General features: G+C 42.0%; 1 protein-coding gene across 4 annotated transcripts in view; it reads left to right on the forward strand.

The window, feature by feature from the left end:
• Nucleotides 1-16,355, forward strand: part of clstn1 (calsyntenin 1) — a 34,653-nt gene extending 18,298 nt beyond the window's left edge. For 2 of the 4 annotated variants that reach the window (XM_040047441.1, XM_040047443.1), the window contains 16 exons: nt 974-1,169; nt 1,994-2,202; nt 2,903-3,052; nt 3,303-3,488; nt 3,576-3,824; nt 5,919-6,040; nt 6,186-6,348; nt 6,653-6,703; nt 7,655-7,812; nt 8,114-8,262; nt 9,227-9,471; nt 10,695-10,865; nt 11,007-11,152; nt 11,262-11,397; nt 12,190-12,374; nt 14,160-16,355. In XM_040047441.1, coding sequence (XP_039903375.1) covers nt 974-1,169; nt 1,994-2,202; nt 2,903-3,052; nt 3,303-3,488; nt 3,576-3,824; nt 5,919-6,040; nt 6,186-6,348; nt 6,653-6,703; nt 7,655-7,812; nt 8,114-8,262; nt 9,227-9,471; nt 10,695-10,865; nt 11,007-11,152; nt 11,262-11,397; nt 12,190-12,374; nt 14,160-14,354 — 2,711 coding nt within the window. In that variant the 3' untranslated portion in view covers nt 14,355-16,355. The remainder of the gene's footprint in view (nt 1-973; nt 1,170-1,993; nt 2,203-2,902; nt 3,053-3,302; nt 3,489-3,575; nt 3,825-5,918; nt 6,041-6,185; nt 6,349-6,652; nt 6,704-7,654; nt 7,813-8,113; nt 8,263-9,226; nt 9,472-10,694; nt 10,866-11,006; nt 11,153-11,261; nt 11,398-12,189; nt 12,375-14,159) is intronic. The other 2 variants (XM_040047444.1, XM_040047445.1) reach the window with 1 other exon arrangement.
• Nucleotides 16,356-16,580: the final 225 nt, after the last annotated feature.

The following is a 16,580-nucleotide window of genomic DNA, read 5'->3' on the forward strand; positions in this document are numbered from 1 at the left end:
TGACTCCTGTGAACCTTTCTGACATTTTAAGTCTTCACGTGAGATTGCTGAGATTGTTAACTAATGCAAACTCTCTCTGCTGCAAAGTTTCTGTTATCGCATCTTTGCCTCAGTGGATCTCTTGATTTCTGATTCTCCACCACTAATCTCTACCATTAGCATGGCTGCAGTTGTCATTTGATGTGGATGTCAAGCAAGTTGATATTTCTAACCCCAGTTCTCATCCAGTACTTTTGTTTTTGTTTGAAAACTGTTTTTGTACTGGTTTAGTTCTCTATGATTTCATGGTTTTCTTTTCAGTTCATTTTGCAGTAGTTTTGGGTCAGAGGCAAAATTACACAGGAAGACTTTTCTCAAATTGTGCCAAAATATTAAGCGTTGTCTGGGCTTTTTTTTCCCCTTTTCTTTTCTTTTGCAGACATTTAAGCCGGGATGGCTGAATCTCAATGGTCTCTATTGTTAAGGATTTCAATTTTTGTTCCTATAATTTGTGTTATATATTGTTTCTCTCATGAGATAGGATGTAACGTTATTATTTTTTTTTATTCTCAACAAATATACTGTGCTCTATATGCTTACTTTTAAACTTGGTTTCATGACTTACTTTTTTAATATCTTAAGTACTCCTGTGAAATGCCTGTCCACATTTTTTTCAGTTTCTGCCTGCATGACTGGATGCAATGTTTTCAAGTGGCTTGGAAAATACACTCTCTGTACTGATACGTAATGTCACCCACCCCCAAACTACTCACCCACACGGGCTTCCTCCACAGACCCCACGCACCTCAATCTACAAGTCCCTGGCTCCCAAAACCTGTGGCTGACTTTGATTTGATTTTGTTTATTTTTGAGGCGTTTAATTAATTTGTTTTGTGGTTAATATAATTGCTTAATCGCTTCATTAGACGTTTAAATTTCACAGCGGTAACCAGTTATTCTGAGCAAGCTCTGTTTTGGCTCTTAACATGTTCAGGTGAGATTTGCGGCTTCAGGATCCACGGGCAGAATGTCCCTTTTGAGGCAGTGGTCCTGGACAAGTCCACTGGAGAGGGGGTTATCAGGGCAAAGGACAAGCTGGACTGTGAGCTGCAGAAGGAGCACACCTTCACCATCCAAGCCTACGACTGTGGAGAGGGTCCTGATGGTGCCAACATGAAGAAGTCTCATAAGTGAGTTAACCCCTGCACTAAAAGTGTTGCACAATTATCTTTGAGCACATTTTCTTTGAGATAAAATGTTTTTAACTATCTAAAAAAAATATGACAGAGCAGTGGGAAGCCTCAGATTTTGGCTCACAGTGATCACTTGTTCATACGCTACTATAAAGGAATACAAAAAGAAAAATCATTTTAGGTCTCCTAAGTAAAAAATCCTGATTGTGGTTCAAATGCATCATCAAATCTGATGCATTTGCCCTGACGAATGGGTTATGACAGCAAAGCAAAGCAAGCACACAAGTGTGCAAATATAAATATGTGGTTTTGGCATAAAATCAAAAGCTGCGTTTTGTTAAGTCTTTATGCTGATTGTGGGAACTGTCAAGGGAATCCTTTCCCGAATGAGCCGTGTAATTATCCATGAACATTTGGTGACATGAATGCACATCTGGATTTTGAGGATTTCCAATCTTGAATGAATGGAATAAGGGTCATGATTAGATGGTTATTTGATTTGTCTGTCAACAGAAAATTAAGCTGCACCTTTTCACAAAAACAAAAAAGATCAATAGTGATGAAGTAATGATTACAAATAGAGTTGACTCAACACAAGAAGATTATTCTTTCCATCTGCAGTAATCAAGCAAAAGCCAGGCCAGGGCTTAAAGTCAAGAATTTATTTTATTTTAACCACTCCAGGATTTGAGATCAGTCTTAGTTATCCATGAATGAGGATGATCATGTAAGGTCTCATTTTCATAATAAAATAACATGAATAAATAAACCATCGACTATCCAACTGGTAAAGTGTCCTAACTTGAATATCTCCCTATCAGGGCCACTGTCCACATCCAGGTGAACGACATCAACGAGTATTCACCAGTGTTCAAGGAGAAGTCCTACAAAGCCACCGTCATCGAGGGAAAGAAGTACGACAGCATCCTGAAGGTGGAGGCGGTGGATGCCGACTGCTCGTTCCAGTTTAGCCAAATCTGCAACTACGAGATTGTGACCCCTGATGTGCCCTTCACCATCGACAAGGATGGTACGGATGTTCACATAGCGCCTTTGTCTTTGTGCCCACTGGAAAAAAGCCGCAGCCCACGCCCAAGACTCATGAGTGCAATGACACGCTTCACAGTGCCTGTTGATTAGTTTAAATGATGATGCTGCAGGGCCGTCATTCAAAATTCAGCACAAACTTGTCGGTTTGCAAGACGATGACGGCGTTCTTTGAACGTCACCGAGCTGGTCAGTGATTAGTGCCGGATTTTAAGAGGATTTCTTTTTATCTTTAACAAAAAATAAATAGAAAAAGTCAAGACCCAGTTTTCAAACTCTGACGATTATAATGTCTAACTAAAAAAATAAATAAGGATGGGTGATAATATGAGGAGATCAGTGAGAACCGGTCATGTGACACTTTAATTTCACTTTAATTGTGAGACTCTGCATACACAAAAGCTTTGAAAATAACTCTCAGTACAGCGTCTCAATTCAAAATGTTATGAATCCTAAGAGTGGTCCATCAGTTTGTTTGGCTTGTCGATAAATCCCTTTTGTTTTGTTTTTTTTAAATAGTCTTTACTTTATAATTCTGTTTGAAACGCGTAATGTTTTAGTGCTTTGAGGATTTCTACACCTACCGATACCTCTGGCAATTTTAGCACAGCCACAGCTTTGAAGTTAAACAAAAAATGGTCCTTCTATTAAAATTACATTTTCCCCCCACCTGCTCTGTTCAGGCTTTATCAAGAACACAGAAAAACTGAGCTATGGCAAAGAGCGCATGTATAAACTGACCGTGACCGCCTACGACTGCGGAAAGAACCGAGCCTCTGAGGACGTGCTGGTGAAGATCAGCGTCAAGCCCACCTGCAAGCCCAGCTGGCAAGGTATGAAAGCTCTCCTCCTTTGTTGTAGCTCGCCAGCCATCACTGTTAAGTTGTGTCTTTTGTGTTGAATATAAATGATCACTGACGCAGTCCAAACAGGCTCAGAAGGATAATTGAACTCCTTTAAACTATAAGGCCTCATTCAAGCTCAAAAGAAGAGGAATACTTCTTAATGAGTGATTAGTATTAAAAAGGCTTTTAATTAAATAACATCTTTTAATGCTTTTTACTCTCTCTGCTTCTTTTTCAGGCTTCAATAAGAGGATTGAATACGAACCTGGCACTGGTAGTTTGGCCCTCTTCCCCAGCATGCACTTGGAGACCTGTGATGAGCCAATCACATCCATCCGGGCCAGTATTGAACTGGAAACCAACCATATTGGAAAGGGCTGTGATCGTGACACCTACTCTGAGAAGTCTCTGCATAAGTTGTGTGGTAAGGAACTGGAAATGGTCCTTGTCAGTAGTTGTTTTATAACTCTGTGAGCCACATACAAGTAAGTATAGCATCTTTCTTTATTAGGAGCCAGCTCCGGCACTGTGGAGCTCCTTCCTGCTCCCAGCAGCTCCGCTAACTGGACCGTAGGGCTGCCAACAGATAACGGCCACGACAGCGATCAGGTGTTTGAATTTAATGGCACCCAGGCCATCAAGGTTCCTAATGGTATGGTGAGCACCAGCCTGAAGGACCCCTTCACCATTTCTGTGTGGATGAGACACGGCCCTGGGGCCCACGAGAAGGAGACCATCCTCTGCAACTCTGACAAAACGGGTAGGAGTCACAGCTTATTGTGAATAAAATAAACATGCGTATTTAAAGGCTCCAACTATTATTCAACTGTTAAAAAGGGGGGAAAAAGATAACTGACTCACTGTATAGATTAAATCTTCCTGTCAGTCCACTTTAATTGAAGATTTAGCTTTATAATAAGATACACCCTGGAAAGGTTGCCAGTCTGTCCAGGATGTACCCTGGACACATAGAGACACTCAATCATTCTCATTCTCATTCACACCTATGGGCAATTTAGATTCAACAATTAACCTAACCCCACTAACTGCATGACTGTGGGAGAAAGCCAGTGTACCCGGAGAAAACCCATGCAAACTCCACACAGTGGAATTGAGCCTTCTTGCTGTAAGGCTACAGTGCCACCTTGATGTCCCTATTGCTGTAATTCCAGTAAAATCGTACTAATAGCCACAAAAGTTTAATTATATATGCTAGACCATTATATATAAACCACCTAGCAAAAGGCAAAAATGCCTTGTTTTTAGCATATAAATGACATGTACTACCCAATTTTCACCTTTCCTAATGTAATAAAGTGCATCCATTCGCCGATGGCATGATAAGATCAAATAATACTGTAATGCTGGCATGAAATATTAATAAAAATCTTGGAACAGAAGGTTTGAAGAGTTCTGTAGGACAGAGCGTCTTGTTTCATACATATAATAAGCATGGCACATGGACTCATTAATCTCAAAACTGTGCTGTTAAAATATCTGGCGGATACTGATTATTGGTGCACATATGGTGTCTGAAGAGCTCCTCTGATTAAAAACAACAAAAAAAAACCTACCATTGAAACTTCAGGCTATAATCAGTGTTTGTGCTCAGCTGGTGGTCTAAGACATGGAAACGTGATTCCTTTTTAATTTCTTTCTCACATCCCGCTGAGCGCTTGCTGACCTTTCCATTTTGACAGTAGTTGTAAATTTTCTCCATGGTCACAAGCTCCTTGATCTTACGGACTGTAAAGTCTCTGCCGTGGCCAGTGACGGGGAGCCAGTTCATCAGCTTCGGCCCAGCTGCTTATATAAGGAGGATTACATCAGGGCTGTGGCCTGGACAGGAAGCTCCCATACCCATGAGATCATGGGTCATTTGTGACCTTTGTTCAGCAGAGTCTGGAACAGAAAGACGAATCTCATTTTGCTTTAGCTTTACAGAACCACGTAAAACTGAAATTTATTTGCAATCATTTAAACCATATTTTAAAATTTTATTTGCTTCATGTTAATGATAAATTGACTGTTTCTTATGTGGTGTTTTTCTACTCTGCATGGGCACTTTATCTAACGTAGACCATTCACAACTGCATGCAAGCACTTGCATCTAACGTGCACACTACAATCAACATATTAGGAGCAACCTACGGTTCAGTATCTTGCCCAAGGATACTTTGGCATGCAGAGCAGTGAGGGACTGAACCACCTAACTTCTGATTAGTAGATGACCTGGTCTGCCTCCTTAGCTACAACCACCTTTGTGTCAGTTTGATGGTGTACTAATAAGTGTTAATTGGTTACCAGAAAACAACAACCTTCCCATAAAGGTTGAATCTTTCAGAATCAGATACAAGGAGAGGATGACCATGAATGCATGGCTACATGCATACATATGAGGGCACCATTAATGCTAAATGTTCACAGGTATTGCGTCAGTCTGTAAAATCCCATCCAGGCATTGTTTTCTGTTTTCTCCTGAGGTTTTGCTAATTCCAGTAAGGCGTTGCTAAACCACACTGTGCATATTACAGCCACATAGCGATTTTTTTTAATAGAGAGAGGCTGCTAAAAGGGCCTGTATTCAGTCCACACCTTCTCAACACTTAGTGTTCTGACAGATTACAGATTTCGACACTGAGCTGGAGCACAAGAGTTCAGTTTTACCTGGAGAATCATCACGAAAACACATTTGTTATGGTTTCTTAAGAAGATTGTGATATTTTCCACAAATACATTGCTACACATTTCCATGGATAGTCAGATATTTAATTTATCCCACAAGGGAAATTGTTGAATATTTTAGAGTTACAGTTTCTCATCCTGATCTCTTCTGTCGTTTTCTTCTCTGCAGAGATGAACAGACACCACTACTCGCTCTACGTCCACAACTGCAGGCTGATCTTTCTCCTACGCCAGGAGCCGTCTGAGGCAGAGAACTATAAACCCGCAGAGTTTCACTGGAAGCTCGACCAGGTCCGCTGCTTCCAAAACTCAACTTTGTGCCAGTGCACAGCATGAGGCGGCACATAAAGTTAAAAATAATAATAAAAAATCAGGTTTCAGTGTACTGCAGAGTCTAGATTTCAGTTTTTCACTCGTCCTGCTGTCATCTTTCCAGGTGTGTGACAAAGAGTGGCATCACTATGTGCTTAATGTGGAGTTCCCCACTGTTTCTGTATTTGTGGATGGGACTACCTTTGAGCCCTTCCTGGTTACAGAGGACTACCCACTGCACGCCTCCAAGATAGAAACTCAGCTCACGATTGGTGCCTGCTGGCAAGGTAAACAGTGTAACTGATTTTTGGAGAGCTCTCTTTTTTGACATTTATATCATTTATATGCATTGTATTGAAACACAAGTTCTTCTTTTGTGTGTTTGATACTCTATTAGAAAGAGTTAAAACTGTGTTCATGCTACATGACATAAACTACCTTGTATAAACTGTTACTTTATATTCAGCCAATGGCGTATTAACTCTTTGTAATATTAATGACGTGACCTCGTATGTAGCATCTGAATCTCTCCTCCAGATCCTCAACCTTCCTCCCTGTCTCTTCCTGCTCTCTTGTTTCTGCCCTTTACAGAAAACTCAGGACATGACAATGACACTGAGACAGTCTCTGAGCCCAGTTCAGGTTGCTCACGTCTTTCCCTTACTACTCAGATATGTCCATGTGTCCACAATGTCCCACCATGCTAATTGCATCCTCATTCCATTAAGACTAGAATGATTCCTACCCATTCTAGATGCAAAAATAATTTGTTTTGTTGCAGTATTGATGTTCAGTGGCGCCTGACTCCCATGTATTTTATTTTCTCTTCTAACTGCAAAAGGTTACGCAGTTGGGGTTTATTTTCTCATTTTCCCCTTATTTGTTTATTTTTTCCCCCAACATTTGATACACCAGCAGATCGCAAATAAATCTATAACGAGTCAAGAGTCCGATCCAGCTGCAGCCTTTTAGCCATGCTGGCTTTTCTTTCAGAGCTTGACCTTGAGGCTGGAAGCAGTAACTCCTCTGTATCACATAACAAACCTGCAGCAGAAGCGCGCACACACATCAGTGGATGAATACGCGACCTTGAGATGTAGTTTGTCGCTGACTCCGCAGTGGTGCAGACTAATGCTCATTATGATGTAGCTGGAAGACAGGAGTGGCGTACCTGTCTCGAAATGTCAACTCCAAATTTCAGATCATGAGCATTTTGCGGCCCTCAAGATGGCTCTGTTATTTTGTGAAAATGAGGTGACTAAAGAGGATTAATTCATCATTATCTTACGCAATCCCTTCTTTGAGTTTCTTTTTTTTTTCCTGTTGATGTCATTTCTTTTCCCACAGTAAGCCGTTCACCCTTTTAATGCAAGCGTTGCATGCTGCCGCTGGCGTGCATAAGCTCATCAATCATTTGCCTGTCTTGCTCTTTGGGCTTCGGGCCTTTTGAAGGGCACACATACTAACTTGCATGAACTCCATTCACGCCAGCTTTGTACAGTGCGACAGCATGCTTGAAGCTCCAGCTCAGAAAAGGTGAAGCCTGTGAAATCTACCCCCTAAATAACTTCTATGTGTTGTCTTGGAAACCAGGTGGAAATGCTCGAATGGCGCAGTTTTTCCGCGGTAACCTAGCGGGGCTGATTATCCGCACCGGCAAGCTGGAGAACAAGAAGGTGATCGACTGTTTGTACACGTGCAAAGAAGGACTGGACGTGCAGCTGCCTGAGGAGGTAGCTTCAGCTATCAAGGTGAGGAGGCAAAGAAAGCTTTGAGTTTGTGAAGTGAATCTTTTTTAAATCATTTGACAGCTCGCTCAAGTAATGAACTGTGGTTCGTAACATCCAACCAAATTTAAAAAAAAAACAATTTTTAATTTTAAACCTGCAACTTTTGGAGAATATTTACCTCAAAAGTTGCATTTTTGCTGAATGAATTACTTTAAGTGGTTCTCCAGGACTGATGCTGGAAAGGATTGTTTATGTTTGTTAGCTCAGCATCAGTCACAGGTCATGTTATTCACAAATCCCTCACCTTGTTTTCTTCTCTCAGGTGGAATTCAACCCCAACCAGTCCTCTCTGACTGTGGAAGGTGACGACATCGATGCCTTTGACAAGGTCATGCAGCACATCTCCTACTTAAACTCCCGCCAGTTCCCAACCCCTGGAATCAGGCACCTGCGTATCTCAACCACAGTAAAGTAAGAAGAAGAAGAAGAAGCCAGAAGCACTTATTGTTTTCGCAGCCTGGCCTGTGTCTTGTCACTTCATCTGTTGGCTGGCAGCAGCAGCCCTGTGTTGTTTATAAAGCAGGTCCTTTCTGCCTCATAGACATTCAGAAAGCTTCTCTGCTGCTGCTTAAAATGTGAGGATGGTTTATTGAGGTAAAATGGAGGTCAAGAGTTTTACCTGATGCCCATAACAAAGAGAATAAACACAATGTGTTTTGCTGCTTGAGAATGACAGACTGAAGAGCAGTATCCATTTTTTCCCTCCCCTTTCTTTTCTATTCTCTTTGATGTCTGCAGCACTGGAAAGTCAGTAAGAACAGCAGTAGTTTTACTGATTTATACACGAGTATGAAATGAATATATCAAAGCTCTCGTGGTTGTTCTGAGCCTAGTGTGAGATTTGTTCCAGTTGGTGAAGTCGTTTAGTATTTGTTCTTATTTGCACATGCACAAATGTGCATCAGCTCCCAGCTTTATGATGCGGACTGAGTAATCAGACTAAATTGTTTTTATTTTTTCTTGTGATGGCAGTTACATTTTTATAATTGATGAGGAACATTTGAAATTAGCTTTTTATATTTTGTTGCAGTCAAAGTGACATTTAATGTCAGTGAAAAGAAAGAATGTGTTCTTTATTTGTTACACATCAAACAGCTTGATGCATAAAAATACACAAATACCCACAAGAACTGATGAAACAATTTTATTTTGCCATTTGTACAGATAGGTGAGCTTTAGGCTTCTACACGAGCACAAATAAAGGCCTTTGTCTTTTATGCCGCACACTGTTGTTGGCTCAAATTTGTTCACATACCTTCCCAACTATTCAGAATGCCACTTTGCTTCTATAGGGAGAAGCAGCAACGTGATTTTAAAAAAAAAAAGACAGAAGGAAAATCACATTTCTGAGCATTTAAAATCGTCTATTTCACAGATGCTTTAACGAGGAGTCCTGCGTAACGGTGCCAGATGCTGAAGGTTACGTGATGGTGCTGCAACCAGAAGAACCCAAGATCAGCCTGAGCGGCATTGACCACTTTGCCCGCAGTGCAGCTGAATTTGAGAGCCAGGAAGGAGTGACGCTGTTCCCCGAGCTACGCATTGTGAGCACCATCACCCGTGAAGTGGAGGCCGACACGGAGTCTGAAGCTGCAGAGGGAGCTGACGATGACCCTACAGGTAAGAGATGTGCACACTGGACTCTGAAGCAACTTCCTATCACGCTAATAGGATTTAGCATATACACAAGAGCTAACCTGAACCTGTCCATTTAAACATGGCTGCATATGTAATAGTAATTATTGCCTTGATGGCATTACGGAGTGATGATGTGTTGGGGTGATTTAAGGCACATCCGGACTGGAGGAGCTGGGGATCGAACCACCAACCTTCTCATTTTACCTCCTGAGCTTTAGGTGCTTGTTAAGAAAGCAGCTGGTCTTCCGCTTGCACACACAGGCCCGTGCACATACTATGTCGTCCCCTCAACAAAAATGGAGCGCACACACTCACTGGTTTGATTTCCCTTTAAACGCTCACCTGTCTGCACCTTTGACAGTGAATGATTCTGCAGTTACAGGGTGTGTACAGTACAGACGTCTGTGCAGAACTACAGTAGCAGTCTATGTTGAGGATTACGCTTGGGGGATGAAGGGATTGGAAAAACGGAGCGAGAGGGAGGGTGCCATCTGTTCGGCTTGCACATAAGTTAAGTGGAGGAGACACAATAGACAAGCTCTGAGGTTGACACAGATACCACGAGATACGACGTCCTGCGGTGAGCAGCAGGCCATAAGGGACAAAAGGGCTTACAGAGCTCTGCTGCTATCACCTGCATTACCCTGCCCCACCTTACACACCTCGCAAACAAGAGATGACACGGTAGATAATTAAGAGTCATTAAAATGGAGCTTTGAAGAGTCAAATGGTACAGGCAGTAGATGCATGAAATATTAATTTGTTTCATAAGCAAGCTGAGGATGCCGACTATTACAACATTATGATTTAAATAATAAAATCACTTTCTCTGATATACAAGTATAATAACATTGCTAAATCTGCTGTAGTTGTTTTATTGGACTAACTGTTGGAGCCAGGATTCTCTGTTTACCAGCATTTCTAAAGAGCACGTTGCATATTCTATAATGTCAGTAGTTGACTCGTTTTAGCATGTCTCATCAGTTCTGGATCTTTCTCTCTTACTCCAGTTCTTTAGATTACTTTGTTTTGTTGATTGAACAGAAATAAAATCACAAATATTTGTTCCCTTGCTCTTAATCTGTATCTATTTGTTTGGAAAGGGCAGCCAGTTCTTGAAGAAATAGAGAAGGAGTGCTGTTTCAGATTTTCAAGAGCGCTCCAAATCTTTCTCCTCAATCGTTTTTGTGCTTTTGTTCTTTCAGTCCAAGAGACGGTGGTGTCGGAGGAAATCATGCACAACCTGGACACGTGTGAAGTGACTGTGGTGGGAGACGAGCTGGACGGAGAGCACGAGAGCCTTGAGGTGGACATGTCCCAGCTGCAGCAGCGCAGCTTAGAGATGAGCTCATCCAACGTGGGGCTCGTCATCACCGGTACAGACCACCGTGCTCGGCTAGGAAGCCTTAACTAGCATATAGCCCTGGTTTCCGCAAAACCTCTGATAGTTCTGTGAGATTAAAGAAGGAAAAATGACTTAGTGTCATTAACACTTCCCCCCCCTCTCTGTGGTCCAGGTGTGAACACCATGGCCAACTACGAGCAGGTCCTGCACCTTATCCGTTACAAGAACTGGCACACCGAGGCTCTCTTTGACAGGAAATTTAAACTGGTCTGCTCTGAACTCAATGGTCGCTACATCAGCAACGACTTTAAGGTCGAGGTACGTCTGAGCGTTTGTCACGTGCACGCTGAACCGTGACCAGCCTGTCCTGGTGTTATCCACATACTTGTGCGCCCTCACTTCAAGTGTGGTCTTTATTTCTCTCTAGGTTAATGTAATCCACACAGCCAGTCCCATGGAGCATGCCAACAATGCCATGGTGCAGCCCAACTTCATCAACCCTGTCCATCACGCCTCTGTGGATCTGTCCGGGCATAATTTGGTCAACGCTCATCAGGCCTCAGGTACTGAAACATGGAGAATGCTTCATCCTTTTTCAGCAGGTTGCATAGAAAATCAGTAGTCATCTGCAGCCATCGATTCACCAAAGTTTCAAAAAAAAAAAGAAGAAAAAATCAAACATGCATCTGTTTCAGCGACGTGGAAAAAGACACAAAATCAAAGTATAAAAATCTTTCCTGCAAAAATTAATTTAAGGATGCCTGGAAAATAAATTAAGCAGTAGTGTTTATTTTTTTCCTCAGTATTGGCTGCAATATCGTGTGTTTCTGTTGAATGCAGCACTAAATATCATAAGCACACCAGTAATCAGCTTAATTGTTGCTGTAGAAAAAGATTTGTGATATGAAGCAGGAGGATTACAGCCTACTAAGCAGAAGTGGGGCATGTATGAAACACTAGTGTGTCTGTTTTTTAATGGACCAAGTTAGGGATTACTTTTGAGCGCTGTTTGTGACATCTGTACAGGCAGTGCACACTGAGCACGACCTTTTATTTTCCGGCTTCTGTATTCTTCTAAGCTGACTGCCTCGCTAAGCTCGCCACTGCACCGGAGAGGGCTCTTCCTGCTAATATGGAAAGTGGAGCAGGTTGTCGCGAGACTGGCTAAGCTATTTAAAGAAAAACAGCCTCAACACCTTATACAGTTAAAAGCACGTGTGTGTACAGATCGCTGGGAGCACGCCATAAAGCCAAAGCGGCGGTGGAAGCTGCGTCTCCACATATTTGATCGTGAAGTGTTGTTTTGCGTCTAACTAATCACTGTGTTTTTCCTGATGTGGTTTACCTCCTCGTAGTGGTTCCGAGCGCTGCCACCATCGTCATCGTGGTGTGCGTCAGCTTCCTGGTGTTCATGATCATCCTGGGCGTGTTCCGCATCCGAGCTGCACACCAGCGCACCATGAGGGACCAGGAAAACGGCAAGGAGAACGAGATGGACTGGGACGATTCAGCCCTCACCATCACCGTAAACCCCATGGAGGTAAAACGACACGAGAGGAGGAAGCAGGGAAGCAAAATAAGCAACGAAAAAAATGATTATGATGGTGATTAACTGGTGAAAAGCTGTTTAACAGAATTTCGCTGCTGGTGTTAGGCTGTAGCCCAGACAGCTTTTCGCCTGCTAATGCGAACTGGGTGATGTTAAAACTGTGCCCTAGTTTTGTCTGAGCCCCTTGTAATTAGCAGCCTTGTGGGGACGAGAGAGAGACTCTGTTGCAAATATGTAAGTCACATTACCTGACTGACGCACAAGAATGAAACGAAAGGAAGCAGCTTCTTTTCCCAAAAGCCCAAAATGAAGCGAATGAGTCAGCTCGTGGGCTGAATATATTTGTACAAGAAGATTCATGTCTTTCTGAGTCATTCGATTACTCGTTGTTGCTTTACTGTTTGTTAAAAGGACCGATTATTTACCACGTTTTGATTCGCTTTAACTCCCATCCTGCTGTGACTAAATCACAGCACATCTGCCGAGTGAGACTTTACACATTTGACCAAAATAATCTGATCATATACAAACTCTCCAGTGAGACACACAGATTTGTTAAAAGATGATGGCCTTTTTTGGTAGCTTTGTTTTGTTAAACAGAGCTGAAACGAGACGCTCAATTTCCTGAGTATCTTGGAAATGACTCTTTCAAAGTGGTTTGTTATTTTTATTGCATGGATTTGGTTCGTAGGAGAAAGTTATTGAGGTAATGCAGCGTTTCGGCAATAAGAGACGTGCATTAAATCCTCTCCCGTGGTTTTATTGTATGTCGCTGCCTTTTAATGCTAATCTGCATCCCATGTTAGCTTCTCACCTGATGTGTTGAACTTCCGTCATATTTACATCAAAGTGTACTTGAAACGTCCGAATCTATTTAGGTTTGGTTAATGCGTCTCATGTGCACAGTTCAATGACATCGAGTTTACCTTGAAAGGCTCGCTGCTATGACTGTTGGGTTTTTTTATTGTGTCTAATGGCCCCAGTGTTTTCTAATGTGTGAAATTCAGAACAGTGGACGTGATAAACCTTCGTCACCACCACAGAGGATTTTTAAGCAAACAAGATGTGATTGAAGGGCAGACTTAGCTCAAGTTTTGCAGATGAAAGACGTGGAGCTTATTCCAAGTGTTTAACAAAATCTTAAGGAGGCAGGCGTATTATTGTGAAGAGTCTATAATCAAGAGACGTCTTCATAAATGGGAATGCAGAGGATTTACAACAAGGAGCAATAAGAAGGCCAGATTAGTCTTTGCTAGAAAACATCTAAAGGAGCCTGCACTTGTCAGATTAGCAGAGGCTGCTGTGTTGTCCAAACACAGTTACATACATGAAAATGATGTGAAACAGGAAGGTAACGTGCACGGTGCTCAGCAAAGCCATGATCTGTATAAAGTTTTTCTAACACGGATTTAATAATAATAATGGATTGCATTTATATTTATTTACACTTCCACTATTCATTCACTCTCACATTCACACACTGGTGGGGGGAAGCTACAGTTGTAGCCACAGCTGCCCTGGGGCAGACTGACATATCGTGCCGTCGGCCCCTCTGGCCATCACCAGTAGGCAGTAGGTGAAGTGTCTTGCCCAAGGACACAACGACCGAGACAGACAGAGCTGGGGATCGAACCGGCGACCTTCCGGTTACAAGATGAGCTTCCCAACCCCCTGAACCCCCCCGGTCGCCCAATTTAAGTAATTGAGTATTTAAGATCACAAAATGAGTGCCCACAGTCACAGTCTCCATCTTTTCTCTCGCTGTCACTAATGCAGACGTACGAGGACCAGCACAGCAGCGAGGAGGAGGAGGAAGAGGAGGAGGAGAGCGAGGACGGCGAGGAAGAAGATGACATCACGAGCGCCGAGTCGGAGAGCAGCGAAGACGAGGAGGGCGGCGAGCCGGAGGACCAGCAGGGGGCCAGCAGACAGCAGCAGCTGGAGTGGGACGACTCCACCCTCACCTACTAAACACACACAAAACACCCAAACAAGAGCTCCCGACACGCATCAGAAATTCACTCATACTCCCTCCCTCACACACACACTCACAAACACAGCACTCCCTGCAGTTTCATGTCTAGGAGCCATGATGTAAAAACTTAACAAAAATAAAAAAAATCAAGAAAAGGAGAAACATAAAGTCCCTTCAGCGTATATATGGTCAAGGTTTTCCTGTTGTTATCTTAGTGGTGGTACTCAGTGTAGTGTAGTCATCACCAGATTGCTGACTTTTTTTTATTTATTATATTTTAATTCCCAGGAAAACCTGGCTTACATTGGAACTGTGTGAGGAAGCCAACCCTGCACTTTGTTTGTTTTCTCTCAGATGTACGGCTTTGAAGAGCAGAGTAATCGCTTCTCCTGATGTATATTCTTTGCTAATGCTTGTAGATTTATTCGCTAAACTCACAACTAGCTCCGACTTGGGTTTTCTTGACTTGTAGTCCACAGTGAATCGAAAATGATGCTTTTAACAAGTAGACTGCATTTTCCTCTTCCATTTCTTTTTTTTGTTTTTCTTTTTAGTGCATGGAGAAATTTTGGGGAAGTCATGTGTAGAGAAATAAATTGCTTTTTAAAGATATTTGTAAATATAATGAAACCATGTAATTAGTCAATGTGTTAGTGAAGACCTAATCAATGGGGTCCAATATCTACGATTATGTAATGTAGACTATTTGTGTCACACAGGCTGTCGCAGCATGCCGCTGAATTTCTGCAAAAGCTGTTCCATCACGCTTGTACAAAATGTCTCGCTTCATGATGCGAAACCGAGGACTGTTCAGCGGTTTCCATGACAAAAAGGTGTCCATTTCGTCCCTTTTTCTTTAATCTTTTGCGAGGAGTAAAGTAGTTTCTTTTGCTTTCTCGTAGGCAGAGGACTTAGTTGACGGTTTCAGCTTCACATGATGCTTTTGCTTCGCTTGCACGCGTGGCAACGCTCTACTCCTGGCTTTAGTGTTGTTTCATTCCCAGCAGATCTCACTGATGTACACTACAGAGGGAATCTTCTTTCAGTTTCAGAAAATGTCGTGTGGAATCACAAAGATCGGCTCAGCAGTGCCGTTCGCGGTGAAAATAAGGGTACTAAAATGTCCTCAGCAGCTTTAAAACCTTTGTCCCTGTCCCAGTCCCTGTTGTGGTTCAAGGAGAAACCCTTTCAAGCTACTGAAAGAAAATGTTTATGAGCTTTAGTGGAGACTGGCTGAATCGTTGAATTGCTGGCAATGTTTTATTTTTTTTTTTCTTTTCATGGCACGGCTATTTTACCTAAAATAATAATACATAGCCTGTATGAGGTACATTTTAAACTGTTTGCTGCTTCAGCAGGAAAACACTTTAAAAATGAATCTTTGAATCTTAAAGTGAGATATTTTTTTTGCAGTAGACCACTAGATTTTATTGTACATGAAACTGTACTGTAGAGTTGTTCAAAGATATTTGTTTACATTTGGTAAACTTATTTTCCTTCGGGTATTAGTATGAAGCTTACGATTGGGAAAGTGTGTCCGACCTCTTGTCTCCTCTCAGACACTGTTGTCCATAACTTGTATATAATCTTTCACCAGACCAGATAAAAACGTGCCGTCACACTGAACGATTTTAGTGTTCGTCTTTTATGGGGGGGTACAGAGTAAAATATAAGCGTTTCCCAAACCTGTATTTATTACGACCATGTTTGGGGCTTTGGATTGTGCAGAAAATGGCATTATCGGGATTGGAAAAGTCTATGCGTGCAAATCCGTTTTCAGAGGCCAAAATTAATTAAAAACACCTTCAACACTTATTATTATTGTTGATGTAAAAAGTTTCCAGGCTACTTTTGTTTTCAGCTCAGTGAATCCATTTGATTTATTTGATTTTCTTTAATAGGTGTGCATTTGAAACGTAGTGAACAGTCTCCCTTCCATGATGACTTTGGCTTGTTTTAAAAAACGAAAAAACTAAAAAAATAAATAAATAAATAAAAAGGGGGGGGGGGGGCGCCAGGTCTGAGCCGGCTGAGATGGGAGTGCCTTTTGCCGATCATAGCGTAATTAGCTGGTCTAACAAACACACTTATCCGTGCTCTTTTATTTTTATTTTTAATGCTAGATTTCTTTCGTAGCTGGGGAGACGTTTTCTCTCAGTTTGTCGCGATAATAGGCCGACGCTAGTTTTATTACAGGTGAAAACATTTTACGTAGATGTCAC

Source organism: Simochromis diagramma, unplaced genomic scaffold (assembly GCF_900408965.1).
Source record: "Simochromis diagramma unplaced genomic scaffold, fSimDia1.1 OVJJ01000387.1, whole genome shotgun sequence".
NCBI classification, from domain to species: domain Eukaryota; kingdom Metazoa; phylum Chordata; class Actinopteri; order Cichliformes; family Cichlidae; genus Simochromis; species Simochromis diagramma.